The sequence below is a fragment of the Bemisia tabaci genome, chromosome 5 (assembly GCF_918797505.1).
Source record: "Bemisia tabaci chromosome 5, PGI_BMITA_v3".
Taxonomy (NCBI): Eukaryota; Metazoa; Arthropoda; class Insecta; order Hemiptera; family Aleyrodidae; genus Bemisia; species Bemisia tabaci.
Window position 1 is genome coordinate 20,804,765 of NC_092797.1, and position 24,045 is coordinate 20,828,809.

At 35.8% G+C, this 24,045-nt stretch overlaps 1 protein-coding gene across 11 annotated transcripts in view; it reads right to left on the reverse strand.

Moving 5' to 3' along the window:
- Positions 1 to 24,045, reverse strand: part of Arms (Ankyrin repeat-rich membrane spanning) — an 81,718-nt gene that overhangs the window by 31,200 nt on the left and 26,473 nt on the right. For 10 of the 11 annotated variants that reach the window (XM_019050867.2, XM_072300412.1, XM_019050865.2 and 7 more), the window contains 19 exons: positions 16,224 to 16,355; positions 15,910 to 16,008; positions 14,499 to 14,597; positions 13,645 to 13,842; positions 13,047 to 13,145; positions 12,082 to 12,273; positions 11,341 to 11,445; positions 10,751 to 10,849; positions 8,801 to 9,077; positions 8,283 to 8,447; positions 7,394 to 7,601; positions 6,757 to 6,897; positions 5,382 to 5,530; positions 4,844 to 4,979; positions 4,203 to 4,431; positions 3,272 to 3,451; positions 2,175 to 2,375; positions 1,282 to 1,543; positions 373 to 535 (listed from right to left, as the gene is read on the reverse strand). In XM_019050867.2, coding sequence (XP_018906412.2) covers positions 373 to 535; positions 1,282 to 1,543; positions 2,175 to 2,375; positions 3,272 to 3,451; positions 4,203 to 4,431; positions 4,844 to 4,979; positions 5,382 to 5,530; positions 6,757 to 6,897; positions 7,394 to 7,601; positions 8,283 to 8,447; positions 8,801 to 9,077; positions 10,751 to 10,849; positions 11,341 to 11,445; positions 12,082 to 12,273; positions 13,047 to 13,145; positions 13,645 to 13,842; positions 14,499 to 14,597; positions 15,910 to 16,008; positions 16,224 to 16,334 — 3,113 coding nt within the window. In that variant the 5' untranslated portion in view covers positions 16,335 to 16,355. Of the gene's footprint in view, positions 1 to 372; positions 536 to 1,281; positions 1,544 to 2,174; positions 2,376 to 3,271; positions 3,452 to 4,202; positions 4,432 to 4,843; positions 4,980 to 5,381; positions 5,531 to 6,756; positions 6,898 to 7,393; positions 7,602 to 8,282; positions 8,448 to 8,800; positions 9,078 to 10,750; positions 10,850 to 11,340; positions 11,446 to 12,081; positions 12,274 to 13,046; positions 13,146 to 13,644; positions 13,843 to 14,498; positions 14,598 to 15,909; positions 16,009 to 16,223; positions 16,356 to 17,111; positions 17,241 to 24,045 lie in introns of those variants that run through there. The other variant, XM_019050866.2, reaches the window with a different exon arrangement.

The following is a 24,045-nucleotide window of genomic DNA, read 5'->3' on the forward strand; positions in this document are numbered from 1 at the left end:
TTTTTCTATAGTTTTTGTACTTAGATAAGTTACAAACTTCTCGGTTGTTTGTATTTTCACTTTTACTTATTCTTTAGAAACAAAGTGTATATTTTCATTGTGAAAGCTCGCTTGATACTAATAAAAAAAAAAAAAAAAAAAAAAGAAAAAAAAAAAAAAGAAAGGTTCCCTGCTTTAAAATTCATTTGGTTTGTTTGAACCGTAGCATCAAATTTTAAAATGATGACGGACAAAATGATGTTAGATTAACCTGTCTCATGATAGCTAAATAATACTAACTTACGTAAATCTTGTGAAAGTGGAGCAATAAATGAACAGTTGCAACAGAGACCTTGGTCTAAAGTTACCGAGCAAGAGATGGCGAATACTTACTTGTCATACAGACTTTTGAGACTCATATTATCGTCTAGGTCTTCACAGAATTCATGATACAGTATTAACCATGAAGTTCGACAAGGCCATTGCTCTGTGATGTTAATCCAACTAGCTAAATGATACCAATTGAAATCCAAGTGAAATGCTTTCATGAGCCGACCTGTTGAACATTAAATGATCCAAAGAAGTTAATTTAACCATAGTTGACTAGTAGATATAAGCATTTGATCTAAACTTAGTAACAGTGGCTTGCTTTAGCAACTTACTTACTGCCTCCCTCAATCAATTATTTAGAGGAGTCTTCATCTCCACACTGTCTCATTGCGGATGATTTGATTAGCAGCCTTAACAGCCAAATTATTTCATTAAGTCAGAGACATTTATTTTCTAGTGGGCTACAAAATTGAGAAAGAAAACTTTAAATACTGACTGTTTGCATCAAAGCAAGCAGTATAACAGCATGTCTCTTATGGATACATGGAAAAACTGCAGTTCCTAAAAGATAGTGCGAGATCAAAAAATAGAGATGAAAACAGAATTTGTCTCACCAGTTTATTAGGCCCCTGCAAGTCTCCTCAGAACACCTTCTTGTAGGAAACAAGAGGTAATTCTAGGGTGTCTACAAACTCTGCAGGAAAAAATTCCCTGCCTTTTCAAAGTTTTCCCTTACCAAAATGATAAAAATTTCCTGCCTTTTGTATCAACAATTTACACAAAAATGGGTAGAACTTAAAATGAAAAATTTTTGGCATTAATTTAACTGCGAGGAATGGTAAGATATGAAGCTTTTGTCTTCAAGTATTTATCATGACATTATCTAAAATTTTGATTCCGAAAAAAATTTTGATTGCAAGTACCGAATTAGATCGAGGCTCGGATTGATTTTGTGGACAGCACCGTACATACCTGTCACATAAACAACATTCATCAATCTTCTCATGCTTCTGGGATTGACATCGGAGAAATAATCATCTGTCAGCAACATCCTTGTTAGATCTTGTGCACCTCCAACTCGATTGATGTTACTACCGATACTGCTTGCAATACTTTCACTCAATTTCAGCTTACCACCACGGGAATTTTTGCCCCTTGAAACTGATGAACTAGGAAGTTTCAATTTTTCACAACTGCTCATTCCTGATTCAGTTGATAACCGCCTTGTGGAAATCTACAATAGCAAATGGGAGTTATCAGATCAATGCGTATCAAAAGTAAGTTTCTCTAAATCTTTTAAACATCAGTAAGAATAAAATGTAAGTGGGGCATCTTTTTTATTCAAATTTCACTTTCTAGTTACTAAAACACATAGTGAAATCCATAAATCTAAGTGAATTCAAACTTGTTCAGAGGCATACTCCCAAAAATTTAGAAAATACTTTGAATAAAATTAAAGCAAATTAAAGGATATTCCCAAAACTATGAAAAATAATGTTGCACTAGTTGCCTTTGTCAGTACAAAATTTCAAGCCTCGAAATAACCTGGAGCCATTATGGATGTCAATATGATTGATTATCGAAAATCTTAAAATATTCGATATTCAATATTTAAAACTAAAAAGTCTTCGGCAAAAACTGTGATATAAGCGATGGCAAAAGTCGAGTGGTACTGATCATGTCTAACATAATGTCTCAATTAATTTTACTTTAAATGTTGGCGATAGATTGATAGTCTGATAGAGAATCTCACTTTGCTGGAAAGTTTTCACTACGTTATTTTGAAACATACTAAAAACAGTGATCAGATATAGTGCATCTACGTTTCTTTAGGAAGACTTTAAAATTATAATGTCACTACTCACAGAGCGTACTAGGTTTCCTTGTTCTTCATATGGACCCGTTGTTACACTTTTCCTGTGATACATTGCTGCTTTTTGGGCACTTTTTACTTTCCTCAAACCAGAATTTTGTAGATAAAATGGCAAATGAACCATGTTCCGCAAATACTCATGGCCCCCAATGTTTGACTCATTAAACAGTCGTTTACTACTGCTTTCAACAGCCTAAAAATGAGGCAAAACAAATATTTCCGATAAAAATATATATACAGAATTTGAGAGTCCTAAGTTTACTCCTTTCTCCTGAAAAAAGGAACTGGAAGGGAAAAGACTGATTTTGAAGATAAACTGAAACCAAGATATTCTGGGAAATTGAAATCATCTGTAATAAAATTAACTTAAAACACTTAAAATGAAATCCCGCTTTACTTCAAATTGTCTTTGGTACCTAGACACTCTATAAAGATCTATGTAAAAAACCGAGAGGAGTTTCAATGGAAATCTTGTATAAGTCAAAGCAATCTTAAAAAGCAGACAATTTTTAGGGTATACTCGAAAAATGTTGAAAACGAAGTCAGGGGTTATAGAATTTTTTTATTTATTTTCTAAATTCTAAAGATGTTACTAATCTCCTTCATTTAATGGAAACTTTAACTGTGCGATGACTCACATTAACTCTTCAAAGAAACTGAATTTGGGTTTAATTTCGTGCTGCGGTAAGAAACATCTGCTGCTTTTGGAGATTACACAAGTTGAGGATTTTTAATTCCGGAGTAATTGAAGTTTAAGAATTCAGTTTTATTGGTCCTCAGACATTCAACTTAGCAAGGTTTTTCTGCCTTTTGAATGTGACTTGGGTGTAAAAAGTCAAGAGGAATTTGAGAGGGAAAGAAATTTTATCAGCACCAAAAATAATGAATAAGGGATCTCAGTAATGACCAAACAAACCCCTAGGACTAAAAATCAAGTATCAGAGGCAAATTCAAATTTTTGCATTGGGTTTCATTATTTGTTCTCAAAACATAAAAGGTCTACATTGTGCCTAGACACTAGTTTAGATTAATATTTGATTCACATTTAGGTGAATTTTGTGGAGCGACGATAGAAGTTCTGGTTCTCACCTTAGAGATAATATGAGGGTCTATCGCAAGTATAATAATGAAAGGATGATTTGGGTCAGAGAAAAGAACATGGACAGCATCTAAAATCATCAATACTTTGTCTTGCTCGCAGCTATCTAGACCATCAACGACGATCACCAATCGGGTTTGCTGCTGAGTGAAACTATCCAAACATTTAACCTGAAACACATTATCATAGCTAGAGTTGAAAACAATACTAAAAAGAAAACCTAAAAATTAAAATCATTATTCAACTTATGTGGGCTAGGAAATCAACGTTTTTTATGGTACACTGTTTTTTCCTTCTTGCTTCCTTTGTGCTGTGTCCATACTATTTTGTGGTGAAAGCAAGGCCGAAAAGTCCAAAAATTTCAATTGGAAACCACTCTCAATTCGAACACTCTCCCTCTCCATCTTAGACTGATACTCATAGGAGCTCAAATTTTTTACTCTAATTGAAATTTTTCGCCTTGTTTTCTCCGCAAAATAGTGTGGAGCCAGCACTATTTTACAACCTTGTTACATACAGTTCGGGCCACATTTTCAAATGTTTTTTTGACTCAGTTAATACGCTACACTGTGTTTCTGGTTGTAAAAAACATGCAACATTTTTAAGGATGAAAATTGATAACCATCTGCTCACTGCCAGATTGGCTCAGTTTTTCACTTTAACAAGACAAATCACTTAGATGTTGTTCAGTGATTACTTTCATTTAATGTAGATCTATAGATAGAAGAGTTAAAAGTCATTTCAAAAATCAATTTCAGTTCAAGTAAAAACTGTTCCTTCAGCAATACCACTTCTTACTATGACGTCAATAAAACAAAAACATTTTGAGGTGCACATTACTTGACAGAACTAAGTGACAAAAGAACTGATGTTACAATTGCTGGAAAACACTAAAAACCAATAATATCAAAGGAAACTTACAAGATCAGTCATCAGGTAAACTTCGGACCTTAAAACTTGCAGGAAGCCTTCGGATTTTAGAGACTCAAGTTTGGATATAGACCTCTGTAGTTGCCTTCTGAGAGAAAATACTAATGATTGCATGACACGACTCCACGTGTACAAATTTGAGACAATTCCAAGAGCCAGAAATGTGATGCACAAACCCATTATCACTTGGGAAACAAATTTATCAATACTTCTGCCTTGCCTAGAAGGAAAATTAAAAACATGGGTAAGATTTTAGACTGAAATTTTTCACTGCTTCTCTGGTTAGAATTGAATGAGACTAATTCCAGTTTTGGGGAAAAAAAATTTATAGGCTGATTGAGAGGCGAAAATTGAAAGGTCTGAAAGTGAATTTTTCAATTTTCTAATTGAGAAACCAAAAATTTAAAAATTGAATAATCATAATACATCAACATGAATGAAACTAATTTTGTTTGCAAATTCAACTTCCACAAAGCGGTAACAATTCATCGAATACACAGAGGGGCTGTGCCTTTTGGCTGTTTCACAATTCACTCCTCTTTTAACAAGATTCTTTGTGTGTTGTTGTTGTTCCTTTCTAGTTTTTCTTTGAAGGGGGCAAAAAGGATGGAGGGAACAATTATTTCACTTACTCAGTTAATTCTTTTTCCATCAAATAGACTGTAAACACCGAGCCACCAAGCAAAAAACAGAAGATACAAGCTTCAAAAACTATAATATTAGGAGCGCAGCAAAGTCTCCTCCATTTCCAAGATGATGTGGATTTAACTGAAAGGAACATAGAAGAAAATTTGAATTAGAATTTGAACACCTTGACATTCATAAAGTAGAAGAAAAAAAATGGAGACACAAATATTTTACTAGAAATTTTGAAATTCTCTCGTTTTCTGTGATAATTTCACAACACTGGGATTTAACCTAGTAGATTTCATAGACAGTTAAATTTTAAAAGCTCATCATCCGCAGCAAGCTGTAAGGAACATCATATCAAATAATATTGTACTTTATCTGGTGCAGCATTTCTTAGTTTTATGTGCAAAGTCCTTTTTGAAAACGCATGAAAATAAAAACTTCTGTATTCTCCGTTTACTTTCACTGTCAACACAAAAATATATTTAACGGTTGAAGAAGGAGGTAAGTCTAGAATAATAGATAGATATGCAGACTCACAAGGTTTTGGTCTAAATGCTCTGTACAACCTGGTGGAAATTGATCCATAATCCTTTTCGATCGAATCGTATAAAGATCCAATCATTTGAACTAGAGTATTTTCACCTTGAGCAGTGCTACTGATTCGAGTTTGATCAGTAAAATAAAATCTGGAGGGGAAAAAAAGAATCATAGAGATTAATTATTTGAATAACCAAACGAATGATTAATTAAGAGTATAGACAAAATTTACATAAAATTAATCATGGAGTATTTTGAAAATCTTTACAAATTCATGAAAATAATTAGTCTTGATAGCCGCTTTCAAAAAATAACTTTGATATGCCTACATAACAGATAAACACGGTTCATGATGGCAAGAAAAATTTACAAGGAATTCAAAGTTAATAGAAACTAAAAATTAAATTAATTGGGTAAAATTTAAAAATTAGAGCACAGCTAGAGAAATAAAAGAAGTGGACAGCGCACAGCATTAGATATCAGCTGTTATTGAAATTTTGACTGGATGGAAGGATAACAATGGACCCCTAGCCAAGGTGCAAATTTAAGCATTCTGATGCATATTTTTTTCTTCAAAATTTCACTTAGAAGATGATTTGCTAACATCACTTACATTATAATTTACTACAATAACTCCCAACCAAGATATTATCATTTTTAATTTTTATTCGGCACTGGTTATGAAACCTTTGAATTTCCTGCTCACAAAAATAGATAGAGCCTACATAAATCAAATAGCACGCTACAACTGTTTTGGCAGGTTTCTTAATGGAGCAGTGTTCTTTCCCCAGCCTGTATTGTTTAAAACTTAAACATTGTGCAAAAGCTCGGCCAAAGTACTCAGATTGAGGTTTCCATATTTTCAAACCGTAGGGACCGTTATTGTAACGTTTGGTGTGAAATCTAACTCAAGTAGATGATGGTTTTTTAATGAGTGGGAGGTTTGAATTTATGTATCGGAAAACTTTAATATCTTGGTTGGAAGATATTATCAATAATTTTTGTTGTACAAATCATGTTCTACATGAAATTTTGATGAGTATCCATTCATCATTATGCGTAAATTCGCACCTTGTCAGGTGGTCCATTAAACCAAGCTGAAATAACACCACTCTATTGGCTGGTTTGATTACATACATGACACCCTTCAAGGGGCTTCTATTGGCTTGTAATTATGCAGCAGATTGTCTGCAGTTCAAGCTTATTCAATATGTAGTAATAATATACAATTCGGCCTGATAAAGGCTTGATAAGGGGGATTTTATGATCCAACGGGCTAGACACACTTCATCTTCATCTTTTGAAGAGCCAAAATTTAAATTATTAGCTGCAGAGACGTTTAGAGACATAGTGAAAACTTTATTATCATACTTACTTTACAGGTTGAGCAGTGATGCTATCATCTACATTTTGTGATCCAGGAGGGTGACAGAATATGACTTGTAAAATGAGCAACAAGGAATTCATTTTCTTAGTTAAAAAAACATTAACATTATAAGGCCACAGCCAATCTAACCTAGAAGAATAGAGAAGAGACAGCATGATTAGGATGATTGAGGGTTTTCTTGATGAGGAGTTTAGGATGACAGTAAATGAGGGTGCTCAAATTACTTATCTTTGAACTCGTTTTTCGAAAGTTAATGCAGTTCAAAAAATGCAGGGAAAATTCCTATCGATTCTTTACCTTTCAAAAATGCATTGAATGCAAATTTACAAATTTACTAATAGAAAATCACGGAAAAAGCATATAAAATGACTAGCTGATCCAAAGTAAGGAATATTTGCTTGAAAAAAGTGATCCAAAGGCACCGAAATTCTTAGTATTTACATTTTTTGGGGGGAAAAAGTTTAAGATTTGACTTGAATTATTCATCTTGGGAATGAAGTTCCACATTTTTCATCTGCAAAAGTAAACATTGTTGGTTTTTTTTGTCAAACTTGGAACAGAATTTGGATCCCAACCCTAAGAGAGCTGATAAAAGTGTTTGAATAAGTGTAGACCTGGAGCTCACCTAATAGCACCACTTCCAACAAAAACAAGGAAGACATAAGTGACGAACACTATTGTAACAACCGTAGCGAGACCATACACCCAGGATTGAAACATAACTCCTATACAAACGCCAGATGCAATGGCAGCGTGAGTGATGAGAACTAGACACAGCCATGAAAACTCAGAGACAGGTTCTACCCACTGTCTGGCAAAATTTAACATTTCCTCTGGTGGAAAAACATAAAAAAGAGCCACATCAAAAAACAATCAAAAGAAATGAAATTCACAGGGTTACAACTGCTATAACAAGAGACACAAGAGGATTCAAATCCGGATTTCACAGCTCCATGGCATGATTTAATTGTGAGGTTATTGTGGATTAATAAAATTCTAAGGAGCTTACATGCCTTACTCCCCACAATGACCTGACTGATGGTTCTGCTTCGCACTCAAAGATTTTCGTGTGCTGATTTCCAAGTATTTGAAGATGAATAATGGCAAAAATCAGGTGATACATTGCCAAAACTCAGTGTGAAAGAAACCAAGTCCAAGGAATAAGTTTTAGCTGAGTTTTCCTCCAAACCCAGAACTTCCCCTGTACTCTGAGCTTCTATGATGTTTCTTTTGTTGTGAATTTTTTTTTGTTTTTTACATCCTTTGTGTCTTGAAATTTGTTTTTGTTACTCTTCGGCCGTAGTAATCTATTATTTTGCAATAATTGTATAGTTTTATTGAAGTTCCGGTTCCAGTTTGGGTGAACTCATGTGGACAGCATCCATTGTTTAAAAAACAAGTTTTGGGAAATTGAGCAGTTCGTTGAATAAGTTCCTTGAACCGCGCTCGTGTGGACAGGGCTTAATACCTCAGATTCTTAGACATGAGATAAATTTTGTTACGGTAGAACTTACCTCTAAGTTTACTCAGTAAGAAAGATTTGCCACTACCCCATTTCGCATAAAGACCGACGGTGATAGGCATTGATAAACTAGGTTCACTTAGCATATCGGCAAGAGCACTTGAATACAAATCATAACCTAATAAATTTTCATTGTCCTCATTTGTATTTAAACGACCTGGAAAAAACAAGACACTTTAATTATGAGTTAAAAACAAATCACAAAAAAGAACAAGTGGGGAAAAAGGACTTTTGATAGCCAGCCATAGCTCCGCATGCAAGCAATTCTTACTTAATATTTCACAGACATAACTTTTCTCTTCATGATCACTTTTGCTTTGTAATGCACGTATTTTAAAGTGCAGTAACAAATCCAAGGAAAGATTTTCTTGTGACAAGAGTGAGGATTATGTAAAAGAGAATCTTCCATTTACACTGAAATAAATCATGATTAGAAGGAAGGGGGGATCAAAATTTTCATTTTCAACAGTTGCATAGACCAAAAATTAAAATAATTGAAGAAGTACTTACGAGAACCAAATATCTGGCCTAGAATTGTCCTTTGATGATTCATATCTATATTATAAGGTGTTTCTCCAGCTTTGTTGGGCCGATAGAGTAATTGACTATTTCTAGGATTCCTTAGCAATATTTCAACAATGGTTTTGGATCTTGCTCTCATGGCTATATGCAAAGCAGTATCTCCTCTTTTATCACAAGCTGTTACTTTGGCTTTTTTTTCTAACAGCAGTTGAACGCACTCGGCATTTCTAATTCTTACAGCCCTTAATAATGGAGTATCACCGTCCTGAAAAAAATAAATAAGAGAGACTATATTAGGAATTTTGAAGCTAAGAGCTAAGTTCTCAGGAGAAAAATTAGAAACCAACAAGAAACGATGACAGTCGGGGTGGTCACCAGTTGCCTCAACAACATCAGGGCTGATGCATTTTGCTGCAACTTACAAATGGAGGGCTGAATTTCTAGCTTACACAATTTTTTTGTTGACATGTACTGGTCTAAATCCTTAACTACATGACGGTATTCTTCCTGATAACTGTTGTAATTTCTTGGTGTGTACGGATGAAACAAAAACAGAGAACAAATAGAAAAGCCAAGCTTCGCTTTGTGAGAATTGATACCTGAAAATTAGTTATTTCTCATGAAAGACTACAGGCAACGCAAAATGAGGATTGAAAGATAAAAACTAGATTAAAAAAAAAAAAAAAAACTTAGAAATCTACAAATGAACAGTGAAATTACCAAACCACGTATTGCGTTTGCTGAGATTTAAAATCTCTGCTCTTATTTTACTTTTCAATTTTCAAGGAGAACGTTGTTCCTTCAAGTTTTCATAGGATTTTTTCCACACAGAGAAGAAAATTCATGGTAGCACTTAAGAATTTAGACCATGCACCTTTCCATTTATAAAACAAAGTATTCCTAACGGGAGGCATGCGACGTGACAAGCCAAGACACATAGTCCAAGAGTTTTACTGTCAAAATACATTGTATCAATTAGAAAACAACTACACACTCTTCAGCAGAGTAAATTTTGAGAAAAATATTTAAACCCTCCGTGATTTGTCACGAAAAGCATTGAACATTCATATCTTTCTTTTAAAATGATCATCTGATCAAAAAGTTAACATGTCATCTTGTTGATGAGCTAGTGCACCATTAAAAAGCTGCAGCACTAATATTCTAGTAAACTACCGGCAGATTAAAGGCAAAAATCAATCACCAAGCTGAGCACTTAAAAATTAAGAACATGAGAACATGATAATGGGCCTGCTGCATGCCAGAGATACAGCCGTGCGAATACACTTTTTAGAGGTTAAATGACACGAAAATTACGATGGTCACATTATAAAAGTCTGAAATACACTCCTTACTGCGCAGTTTGCGTTGTTAGGAACGCGCTTTTTCAAATTTCCCGCGTCTGGGGGCAGTTTTCTAACGGAAACAATTAACGGCAACTCGCGGCTATTTCCGGTCAACTAAAACTGACAACATAACCTAAAAAGCGGAGCTCGTGATATCGTGAAATGAAATGCAGAAGGATTGCGCTGGATATTTAAAAGTCGATCGATTTGGTTACCGCATAAAGCGTATATGGACCACTATAAGAGATCACGTTGGGTTTGTCTGAAGGAAAAAATAACAACAACAACAACGACTCGGCATCTTCCGGAAATCACCGAGCCCGCCGTTTGCTCGATTTTGGTGATTAGAAAACTGCCCCCAGATGCGGGAAATTTGAAAAAGCGCGTTCCTAACAACGCAAATTGCGCAGTAAGGAGTGTATTTCAGACTTTTTTAATGTGACCATCGTAATTTTCGTGTCATTTAACCTCTGCAAAGTCTATTCGCGCGGCTGTATCTCTTGCATGCAACAGGCCCATTCTAAAATTCATAGATAAAAGGCAAGTTAATAATTTACTAACTGTAAATAAACATTACTTCAGAGAAAATACTTACCTTCGTGGCAATTTCTAAGTCCGGATTAGCACCCAATAGCATTTTCAAAATTCCTATGTTTCCTTTCTCAACTGCAGTGTAGACAGCTGTTTTCCTATCCTGTACAAACACAATAAATTGAAGGAAGAGATTTGAAAACAGAAAATAAACATAAATTTTATGCTAAACATGGATAGGCATTAAATTTTATAGAATTGAATGATAAACGCACGTAATATATGAGAGATAGTTTAAAACGGATCAGCATTGAATTTTTAATTTATTTGTGGTTAAACAAAGAAAAGAAAGAGAGAGAAATTTAATGAATTTAGATGAAACATTAATGATGTTATGCTGAGAGTTCTGCATGGTTTGGATGCTGTATTATCCAATGTTGCGTGGCCAATATCAAAAGTATAGACACGGTTAGTTTCTGGGCCAACGAATGCTAGAATTCAGTTTGAAACCACTTCGGTTGATTAACCAAGGAAGTATGTTTTCACTAGAAAACATTCAAGTCCTCTAGAGCATATAATATCACAGTTCAATATATTTCACTTTTGTGTAGAGCCCCATAAGCCAAGATGCTACAGAAATATCTGATAACTTACTTTGCCAGGAGTGTCAACATCAGCGTACTTCTTCAACAAAGATTCAACGATACTGCGGTGATTGCCCTTCACAGCATGAATTAAGTTTGTATCGCCACCTCTATCCTAAAATAAGAATGCAAAAGTGAAACATCAAATTTCAGGCATTTGAAAAAGGAAAGCAATTTTTCACTGATGCAACTAGGTAAACTTAGAATTTGCACGAGGAAGCAGTCATAGTGAGAGACGTTTATGAGTTGACTGATTTGGATGATGAACCCATCAAAAGAGAAAAATAAAGTTTTGCATTGCTGGAACACTTGTCGCAAATTATTACAACTCTAAATTGTTTAATTCTGCTTCAGTTCATTGCAAAATATCTTAGGGTCTGCTATCCTATTTAGCTGAGGTCAATCATGTTGATGTTGAATTAATTTTTTCAAAAATTCAGTCAAGGACAGGATCTTTTCTTTATACCAAGATTTCCTGTTATTCAGATCTTTATTTACCTCTTACACTATTTTTGTTTATCCTGTCATGGCGCTGTATTGTTCTTCACTGTGTATTTCTTACACTTGAGCACTTGTTTTATGTGCTATTTGCTCCTTTGTCATTTAAAAATATACATAAGTAAATGAAATGAAAATTTATTTCTGATCATGCTCGCTCAATTAGGAATGACAATAGACCTTACGTTGAACAAAGAAGAAGTATTAACCTAAGATGACACAGTGACACAGAATTTTACTATGTTGTAATTACCTGAATATTAATGTAAGCACCAGCATTTATTAATGCAGAAGCTATGGCATGGAAACCTTCTTTACATGCTATCGTTAATGCAGTACAACCATCCTTGTCAAGGGCATTAATGTTCGGTTTTCCTTGAAGTAACTGAGCGACTACTTCGACGTGATTGTTCATTGTTGCTACGAGTAAAGGAGTCCACGAGTACTGAAATTGAAAAACAATATTTATTAAGTGCAAAAAAATCAAAACACTCATTGAAAAGGCTATCAAAAAATGTGATAAAATGGCAGGGACTGAACAGGGACTTAGGAGTGACAAGGGACTTTGCTAACTCTTCCAGGTCCTCATAGACTAGAGCTCTTTTTAACAGAGAAATTTTTCAGCTTAAAGAGAAGCATTGGGTTCCACAATTAGCATCATCAACATATCTTCATGGAGACTTTGCAGGTATCTGAAATTGTGTGAATTCAACGTTTAAGAAGAAACTACTGAGTGAACTGAACACGAGGATACCCTTGGTTCATAAATTGAACAATTATTGGAGAAGATATGACAAAATGATCTAATCTACTAAAATACATGTGTTCAAATGGGAAATGCCGCCAGATGACGTCACTAGGCCATGCATTTTTTCACCTCTAAATCTATTTTGATACTATTTTCCATATCAGAAATAAATTATAAAAAACACTGTGAAATTAGCTCTTTAAGCACTTTCAGATGAAGCAATAAAAAATTTGCATGCAAATTCTCCATTGTGTGGATAAAATAATAATCCTAGCACCAATACTTTGAACATCCATTTACTCTCTTCTTTAAACAAAAATATGCATACATATTACGGTATCAATTCGTAAAACTGTTCTTAAAATGAAAATTTGAATTATTTAACTCAGTATACAAAATGATGAACAGGTCTAACAACACAAAAAGGGACTTCCAAAATTCCAGCAGTGAGGAGAAGAAATAGAACTTACCATTCCAGCAGTATCCACATTTGCGCCATATTTCATCAGTTCTGATACAATATCAACATTGCCTTTTCTACTGGCCCAAACAAGAGCTGTTGTACCATACTGCAAAGGAAACCAAATTGAGGTTACTCATTCGAATGGAGCTCTGGCATGCTACATGGATTTGCGATTAAAGTACTTTTTATCCTTGAGGAAATTTTTGGGAGAAATAAGTACAATGGTGCCTTGAATTTCTTCTGAAACAAACTCCCTAGTTTAACAAGTTAATTTTCAATGACTTCTGAGTCCATGAGGGTACGCACCATAAAATGGGAAAGTTCAATTGAATTTTCTGCATTTCACATGAGCTGAATTCAAAATTGATCATACTAAATTACAGGATGCAAGTTTATTTGATCAAAAGTAAAAAAAAGGTTACCTTGATACTTTGGTATTTTATAACCTGCTTCCGACAGTCCCTCATTATTTTTTACGTTTTTCTCTCATGAACATCATGAGAAAAGATGAGGGTGATTTCAAAGAATATAAGATAATTACATACAGAACAAAAACGATTAAATACTGATCTAATTGAAGAAAAGGTCCAAATACAAGAACTTACTTTGTCACCGACGTTGACTTTTGCGCCTCTTTTTAAAAGGAGTTTTGCTATATCAGTGTGACCTCGCCCAGCAGCCCAGAGGAGTGATGAGATGTGGTAGTTACCGTGGGCATTCACGTCAGCGTTTCTTTCCAACAGAATAACAACCGTGTCATAATGACCTTTGTAGGATGCCCACATGAGAGGGGTCCATCCTCCCTGGAAAAAAAAATTGAACTCCAGAGTAGATTTTTCTACAAAAAAGATGGACCCTATAGATACATATAGTGTCCCAAAAATACATCCTATGAAGACTGATACAGCTTTTGAGCTGCTTCCGCAGATTTTGACAGATCAACTCATTATCATTTAATGGAGATTGAGATCGATTCATTCGGTCATAAATTAAATGAAGGGAGGCCCTTTTGACTCGTTGAACTTTGAATTTTTTTTTTCTCTCTCTCCTTAATTTTTTCAACAAACTTACTTTTATAATTTTTTTCAGGGTTTAAATGATGAGTTCAGCTATTGACTACGTTGTGATGGGCTCCGATAATAAAAATACCCAAAATGGTAGATTTACCATAGCTTTCTGCGTAGTTTATAAAGAGTCTGTCTGGGCTGATTGTTTTCCAACTATAAAGTTTACTAATTAGGACTTACTCTGTTAAATTCATTAAGCTAAGGAATTTTCCTGACTATGCTTCCTGCACTACTCTATCTCACTTCTTTATAAAACTTATTTTTAGATAATTGTTTCTGTCCTGTTCTTAGGGTTTGAGTTCGTTTTCCAAGGAAAGGGCTCATTGAATGGAACAAAGCTTCTTGGAACATGCCCCTTCTCAATAACGTAGAGTTAAAAATTATAAGCTTACCATGTCCCGATCATCAACCTTCGCACCATGTTCCAGGAGCTCAGTAACAATATCTTTGTAACCCTCTTTTGCCGCACAGTGAAGGGGAGTCCAGTTATCCTAAAAATATGTAATGTAAAATAAGAGATTAATGATAATTTTAAAGAATACTTGAGGAGATACCTTGAAATACAATTTCAAACTTATTTGAAAAATATTAACATTTTTTGAAACAACCCACCGGCAGGTATATTGAAATTGACATCGGTCAATTTTCTGGCAGTAGCAACTCATTTTCATTGATTATTACGACTAAAATAATTTTTTGTTGAATTTTTATAAAAATTCACACATCAATTCTTGATAAATACCTTGTACCTATTCAGTGAAGCTATCTGGTTTGAAACTAATGTTTATGAGATGCATTGGCAAAAAATTACAGCAAAGCTAGAGTCACACGAAAATGATCAATATAGAGCTGGTTGCTATTGAGAACGTTAATGCAGAACTTCAGACATTCTGAACGAAGTTTAGTCTGCCTGCAAAGCGCCTTCAGAACCAGCATTTCTCACTTTCTTAGTAAAACTTTTGTCTTTGAACAGTATTGAAGATACTAGGGGTAAATAGATTAACTTACAGATGGTTCAAATGTTGTGGCTGTTCGAAAAGGAGAGAGATAAATGGCAAGCTGATAGAATGCTAAATCAGAATAATTGGCTTTTAAATGACTTTCTTTTAAATTCACCCCCAGAGGAAAGGATCAGGACAGGGAAAGTTTGACAGACACACAAGTATTTGCTGAAAAACAAGGAACAAGGACTAAAACAAGGAAAATTGAAGGGACAGGAAAAAGCCAATTTTTTGGGGTAAAACAAAACTATTGCTTAAAATAAAGTTACAAAATAATTGGACTTCATTTTGCAACAAGGAAATACTGTTTTTGACTTGTCCTTAGAAGCACATATGTTTAGAGGAATACTTATGAGACATACGTTGTTTCTGAAATGAGCACGAAACGATAGTTCCTTTTTGTAAAATGCAATATAAAAGTAGGTCTTTGCATAGTTCACAGATGTGGACTTCTTAAAGCGAGAGCTGTAACAACAGCGAAAGAAAACCGTATCCTTATTACTTTGATGCATTAAAACAAGCATATGTATTTCAGAGGATCAAACGGGTTACACAGCTGGAAAAAACCATACCGGAAATACCATGATGCATCAAAGCTTGCATTAATGCATTTCATACAGTCAAATGGATTATATTTTTGATCAGTGACTTTTATGAGTTAAGGCATTGGAGGCTTACAATGCCTCGTTCTGCCCCCTGTTGTTATACGCCTTGATTGAAAACACAACTGACTAAAATTCAGTGCTAAATAAATAAGGGGAGAATGGAGAGATATGTGAATAAAAGAAAACAAAATGCTTACATTGTCAGCTGCATTGACATCAGCTCCATGACTGATCAACTCTCTCACAAAAGCTGACTTCCCTGTAGATGCAGCGTAGTGTAAAGCTGTTGCTTCATTCTGTAAAATCCAAAAATAAATTGTGAGTGGGTAAAATATTTAGTTAACTTAGTTGACATTAAGACACAATGATTGACCATAACAGGAAAATAAAGATTATAATTATGGATATGTGTAGAGACTAAAAATTAATTTGCAAGTCAGTAAGTAGCTTTACTTTATTTGCAGGAATCAAAGTATTACTTAAGCATAAATGTATTAATGGTACAGCATACCTCATCTCGATCATTAACGTTGACACTTTTGCTTTCAATGAAGCGCTTGAAGTCGTCGAGTCTGTCTTCCGCGATGTAATTTGTGAGAGAACGATAGCAGAGGGACACCATCGAATCACTTCCATACAAATTCTGCAAAAAGAGAGGAGAAAAATTAACACAGATAGCTCCAGATATAGTGAGTTTGCAAAAATGCAAAGAAAACAGTAAAAATGAGCAAAGAAGAGCTGTGTCAATGATTCAACACAAAACCGATAGTCCCAGTGGGGGTTGATAGTTAGACATACTTTTAAAAGAGCTAGACATAAGATAAGATATAGACTTACGACAAAAAATGGAAAATGAAAGGGAGGAATCTTTCTCAAATTGAAAATTTAAATGATTCTACGGTGTGCTAATAAAGAAGGGGTAATAATGCTGATCCTTGATAAATATTTTCATTAATCTTGCAAGAGAGAAAAGCAAAATTTAGTAATTTACAACTTTTATCCTTAAGAAAATGCTGTGAAATGTAGGTTGCAAGAATGGTATTTTAGCAGGGATACTGATCATATTTTGATATTACATAGTTGTGACCCAGAAAATATACTTTGCCTTGAAAAACGCAAGAAAACTCAAAAAAAAAAAAAAATGAAAAATTGAAAAATAGCATAATTTTACTAACATATTTATAATGGTATACAAACATAGTGCAGTTAAAAAATAAAGTTCATTACACAGGTAAATAAAAAAGGGTTTCATGCTGAAAAATAAGACTTAAAAACTCCCTCAAAATGGTGGAAATGTTAATGTTCCAAAAGCCCATCCATTCCGTAAGTTGATTTTAGTTGTCGCCTAATCTACAGTAGCCAATTATACAAGGGGCATCCAACAATTAAGGTTATCTACCTTGTATCTTCCGAACGAGAAGAGATAAAACAAATCGGTAAAAAAACCACACATCAGGTATACCGTAAGCTTTAAAACAAGCTCAAGTTTTTGAAAATCGGTCATAAGAATCGCGAGAAAACTCAATTTTACGGAGACAACCTCCTGTCGCCGCGTGCCCACCTCCAGTCAGGATGCGCGGAGGTCGATTAATTCGGACTCGGGTTATCGACGCTGAGCATCACATAAAAAATCAGTTTAAACGTTTTTGTTGAGTAGACTTTACCTCCCTTTTTTACATTGTCTCCATCTATGTTTGAAATTTTTGGTATCAATATAGCAGCTTCATGACGCTTTCGGCGCAGAGGCTCTTGTCTTGGCACCACAGCCAGTCATTGACAGCGCTCTGCCCTTCCGAATCAGTTGGAAACCGCTTTCCACCAAAGAAGTTTTTAAGCTTAGAGTATGCCTGATGTGTGATTTTTCACCGATTTGATTTATCTATTTCCGTTTGGAAGATACAAGGTAGGGAACCTTACTTTTTTGATGCCCCTCGTAGATTGATGAATCAACAACACTTAAGAATAACTCATGGTTTTGTTTCCTCGCGTTCCTTTCAGATGTCAATCCTTTCAATCCTGTGCTCTAGTCCTCTTTGCAGAGAATTTCTGGCTCCACCCATAATTCTACATTTATATCATGAGAGAACCACTCGAATGCACCGAATATAGATCTAATGAGTAAGACTTTCGAAAGTAGTCCGAGCTTATGAAAATCAAGAAATTCATCACACCAAATCGAGTTATAATTTGGGAGAATTTTCGGCTGAACTGTTTCAGATAGTTGTGACCCTATTCGCAACTAAAGGAATAAAGAATCATCGTATTTGGGTAATGATTTAGTTTTAGAACGAAATAAGAAAATACATATGGCAAAAAGAAACAGGGAGGGGGGGGGGAGAAAAAAACAGTAACACCGTTAAAAAATTCATGGTTAAAAGTTCATTAAACTAAAAAGAAAAAAATAAACATAGCACTTCCCCAGCTCAGAGCTCATTGATAATCACATAAAAAATGACATCAATGAGCCTGATTTAACCTCTTCGAGTCCAATTTTCTTTTGATGATAGTTTCTGAGTTTAACATTAAAATAAGGCCTGAATAGGCCTGGAACATACTAAAACGTTCATTATCAGACATTTTTCATATTTAGAGTTTTTTTCCCGAGCATAGACCTAGAGAATAATTTTCTAAGAAACTATCCACCTCCTTCATTAGTTCATTGAGGGAAATGGAAAATAATACTCGTGCTACTTTAAATACATCACAGCAAAATCAAAGAAACAGACAGTCGAGTTTAGGATGTAACTTCAATCGTCTAACATAAGCTCAATGAAGAGTTTAAAACAAACTGTGGGACGCTTATGTCTACATATCACATTGGGTTTATTTCTAAAAGGTACATTCATGAAATAGTGCGGGGGCATACGTAACAAAACATATGTCCCGTGTGCAGGTTCGTGAAGGCATATTGTGTGATACATCAATCTCTTCGTTTTGATGTCTAGAAAAAGAAAATCGATGATGGCCATCTCAAATTTCATACAAACCCCCCCAAATTCAAGATGGCGGCCAAAATGGCGGTTTTGGGGTAAAAAAATTTAAAGTTTGCAAATACGTCGTGTCGGGTGTCGATTCTTATGTATTTTTGATCGTAGAATCCGAATTTTTAGTCAAAAGTTAGCCCAAAGGTCATTCTTAGGCCAAAATCCAAGATGGCGTCCAAAAATACCTCTTACGGGTACTAATTTGCCTATTCGGGTCTACATGCATTGTGAGGTATCAATCATTAGGTTTTCAGGGTCGTAGAGTCCGAAAATGAGGTCCATTTTCCGCTGCGGCTCTCAAGAAGCCCTTAAATCAAAGATGGCGCCCAAAATGGCCACCGGTCTTGCGGATGAAACTGCCATTTAGGGCAGCTATAACAAACAATACGTTCAAATTTAAGTTTCTTGGGTCAATAAGTTCGAATAGGAGATCAGATGTTTACTCCTACAAAAAATTAAGCCTCCGAATCGAAAATGGCTGCCAACATTGTTGCCAGTTAGAGGCGCAGACCGGTAAATGACTGATATTAAGGGATTTGCCAAAGGAGGGGTTTCGATAAGAGCCGTTGTTGGGCCCATACCCTGAAATTCTTCAATTCTACGATTGTTTGCTCATTTAAAGTCTAAAGTTTGCGGAATGTATCATAATTTGGTCATTTTCGGTCTATTTAGGGGTCTCATACTGGCCTGAACATGAGACTAAAGGCCGATTTTGGCGACAAATGCGGGTTTTTTTAACATTCGACGTGATGCTGTTTCATAACGATCTCATCATCGGAGGAGATTATTATCCTTCAAGTACGTTCATTAAGGATGTAAGATAGTTACTTTGGCCAATTTTCGTTGATGGCAAACCTTGCGCTCAGAGTTAAAACGATCTTCTTAGAATTTTCTTGTTTTTCATCATGATTTAAAATGGCATAAATAGGGCGACTCATCTTAAACCAGAAATAGATTCCTTGGTAGAAAAGGTACGCAGCTGGTCATTACTTTCCTCCAAAATATTAATGGATTAAAGCCTCCTCCCCCCCCCCCAAAAAAAAAAAAAAATAAAAACCTGTGTTGCCATATTTCATTGCCTAACATCACAGAAAACCGCGTAATTATTTCAATATTTGGAGGCTGTTCTTAGTAGAGCATATTCAGCAAAGCTCAAAACCCTCGATTTTTCATACGTTACAATCACATGATTAGTGATTATATAAATGCAATTATCCATCATTATTTTGTCTAATACATGTATGTATCTTTAGAGACTCCCACCGTGGCGCGGCATTCCTACATATCATTGGTAAAAATCGAGAAAAATGCAACATTGAAACGAAAATGAGAATTCTACTATCATCGCGCTGAGAATGTTAGCCTTATACAAAACTGAAAACTCATTGCAATAAAAAGTGTAATATTGGTTAAAAGGTAAAACAACATAGAACATGGTCATATCCGGGCGGCATCACCTCTGCAAAGTGGGCGATAGAGTCGTCGACTGCTGAGCTCATGTTGCATTCCTCCTTTGGTGCCTCACTCCTTGCAGACATAAGTCTGAGTCAGAAGATCGAAGCGTTTGCTAGATTAACATGCATGCGTCATTTCTCCAAAATTATGAAATGGCAGCTCAAAACAAGAGGTTTGATGCAGGAGACGGGGAACCTGATGAAGAAGCAACTGTAGGGAAACTGTGAGGTGGCTGGTCAGGAGTGAGGGAAACCAGGGTTTCAAATTATTTTTAGAAAGCAGAATTCTGATCGATCGCAGGCAATAAGAAAAGCGGGGGGTAGGGATTGTCAGGGTGGTGAAAAATCAGCATTAAGCACTCGTGATTCTGACACATGGCTTACTTTTTTTTCGGATCTCAGATCACGGTCACTGATTCAAAGTTGCATCTTCGTTTGTAAATATCGTGTACGAAATTCGTAAGATAATGGGCCACCTGCAAGCCCAAAATTTTAAAGCAATTATCACCAACACAAAATGTAATCTACTTGCATCTCTGAATACTGTAATTCGAGTCTTACATATTTATTTCAATATGCTCATATTCCGAGAAAGTTGCTGAAATCCTCGGCCAACTCGGATTTTTCTCGATTTTTACCGATGATAGGTATTATGTGCGAGTGCCGCGCCACGATGATGGGAGTCTCTATAGATACATACATGTTATAAACAAAATAATGAGGGATAATGGAGATGTTGCATGTGTGAGGAATTTGCGATTTGACTGTCGATTCTTACGTAAAAGTTCGCGAGAAACACGATGGTGCCACTGGTTTACTCTGAAATCAACTCTCAAGCTCAAAAAAAGCTCTCAAGTTGAGCCCGAAATGGAGGGGATATCCCACGCTATCCTGAGAGTCCACCTCTAAATCAAGACAAACTCTCTATGCAAAGATAAGGAGCAAGTACATTCACAGGGCTACCTCTTTATTTGGGGACTCCACAACGGAAAACACGGCAACCATGCTAATGTATTTGCTCCCTATCTTTGCATGGAGAGTTAGTCTTGATGTAGAGGTTGACTCTCAGGATAGCGCGGGATATCCCCTCCATTTTGGTCTCAACTTGAGAGCTTTTCTTGAGCTTGGAAGTTGATTTCAGAGAAAGCCTTTGGCACCATCGTGTTTCTCGCGAACTTTTACATAAGAATCAATAGTCCAATTGCATTTATATAATCACTAATCATGTGATTGTAACGTATGAAAAATCGAGGGTTTTGAGCTTTGCTGAATATGCTCTACTAAGAACAGCCTCCAAATATTGAAATAATTACGCGGTTTTCTGTGATGTTAGGCAATGAAATATGGCAACACAGGTTTTTATTTTTTTTTTTTTTTGGGGGGGGGGGAGGAGGCTTTAATCCATTAATATTTTGGAGGAAAGTAATGACCAGCTGCGTACCTTTTCTACCAAGGAATCTATTTCTGGTTTAAGATGAGTCGCCCTATTTATGCCATTTTAAATCATGATGAAAAACAAGAAAATTCTAAGAAGATCGTTTTAACTCTGAGCGCAAGGTTTGCCATCAACGAAAATTGGCCAAAGTAACTATCTTACATCCTTAATGAACGTACTTGAAGGATAATAATCTCCTCCGATGATGAGATCGTTATGAAACAGCATCACGTCGAATGTTAAAAAAACCCGCATTTGTCGCCAAAATCGGCCTTTAGTCTCATGTTCAGGCCAGTATGAGACCCCTAAATAGACCGAAAATGACCAAATTATGATACATTCCGCAAACTTTAGACTTTAAATGAGCAAACAATCGTAGAATTGAAGAATTTCAGGGTATGGGCCCAACAACGGCTCTTATCGAAACCCCTCCTTTGGCAAATCCCTTAATATCAGTCATTTACCGGTCTGCGCCTCTAACTGGCAACAATGTTGGCAGCCATTTTCGATTCGGAGGCTTAATTTTTTGTAGGAGTAAACATCTGATCTCCTATTCGAACTTATTGACCCAAGAAACTTAAATTTGAACGTATTGTTTGTTATAGCTGCCCTAAATGGCAGTTTCATCCGCAAGACCGGTGGCCATTTTGGGCGCCATCTTTGATTTAAGGGCTTCTTGAGAGCCGCAGCGGAAAATGGACCTCATTTTCGGACTCTACGACCCTGAAAACCTAATGATTGATACCTCACAATGCATGTAGACCCGAATAGGCAAATTAGTACCCGTAAGAGGTATTTTTGGACGCCATCTTGGATTTTGGCCTAAGAATGACCTTTGGGCTAACTTTTGACTAAAAATTCGGATTCTACGATCAAAAATACATAAGAATCGACACCCGACACGACGTATTTGCAAACTTTAAATTTTTTTACCCCAAAACCGCCATTTTGGCCGCCATCTTGAATTTGGGGGGGTTTGTATGAAATTTGAGATGGCCATCATCGATTTTCTTTTTCTAGACATCAAAACGAAGAGATTGATGTATCACACAATATGCCTTCACGAATCTGCACACGGGATTACGTATGCCCCCGCACTAAAAGGGAAAAATAGTCACATCACACAATTTGAAAACCGCAATCTTCTTACCATTAATTATTAATGCTCGAAAAATTAATTCCTATGCATAACGTTACATACCAATGGTATAAATCATGCATTATCGGTCTATAATGGTGTGAAATTTGAATCTTTTACAAGATCTATTGATAAATTAGGAATGCTGAATGCTCAGACACAAGGGCGCAGAAAATTTTGGATCATAGGAGATAATACTACAGCATGGTGCGTAGAGATGTTTTTTTTTTTTTTTTTTTTTTTTTTTTTTTTTGATGAGGGGAAAAATTCGCTACAGTGCCCCCATCATGAGGGTCGCCAAAACGCCCCCCATGAAAGGGGCCAACCGAATACCGAGACGGCAACGGCCATCAGCTGGTGAAGAGCCGCCGAAGCGACCCCTAACCGACCTGACCGCTGTGAGTAGAAATCTGTTGTTGTGAAGACAATTTTGAGATTTCTTGATGATAATGCGTTGAATTTTTAAATTTTTTTGAGTCACCGCATGGATTTATCTTTCTTTGTTGAGTGTGAGCATTTGCTCTGCTGGCAAAGGTTTTGAATCTGAGAATATTAATAATCGTTGACCCCAGAATCATTCTGCACCCCTGCTCACTCAAGAGTGTGCGATTAGAAGTTAGGAAAAACCAAAACAAATGTTATAAAATGAGCAGGAAATCCTTAGATGAAAAATCTTCACGAGCAGATTATCATTATAATAATTGTTTTAGTTAGAACACAAATCTGCTTATTTTTAATTCTTTTTATGGAAATCGATGAGATGTTACAGCTGTAACTTTTAAGAATACCTATGCACTTTAGACGGGAGGGAAAAACAGTGAAAAAATGTTGAGTGCTGTTGGTCTATTAATTTGGGAGGAAAGAAAAATAAAATAAAAGTCAAATAAATGGGAATAAATGGATATCAATTCAAAACTGCATTGCAGATGTGTTTTCCAACTTGAGTTATCGATATAGGGTTGAGCTAACACCATCAACATCGTAGTGAGTATAAGAATCGCTGCTTTCCAAAACAGTTGAGTGGTTAGAGTTAAAAAAACCGATGCAGGGTCGAAGACGAAAGAGAGAAAACAGGAGTTGCTCACCGAGTTCAGACAGAGAGCTTGCTGATCCTACCGATAACTTTAGCCCGTAGGCTATAACTTTAGCTGTAGGCGGTCTTCTTTGTCTATAGCTTTGTCTATCGATTTCAATAATCGGCCCGCAGGTGCAGGCCGCAAAATAGTTAGGCAGCGTCGCTTGACCAACCCGTTTTGTCTCTCCAACACATACCTATTTTTTCCTTGTGGCGTTTTTCCTCAGCCCGGAACACAATGGATCGA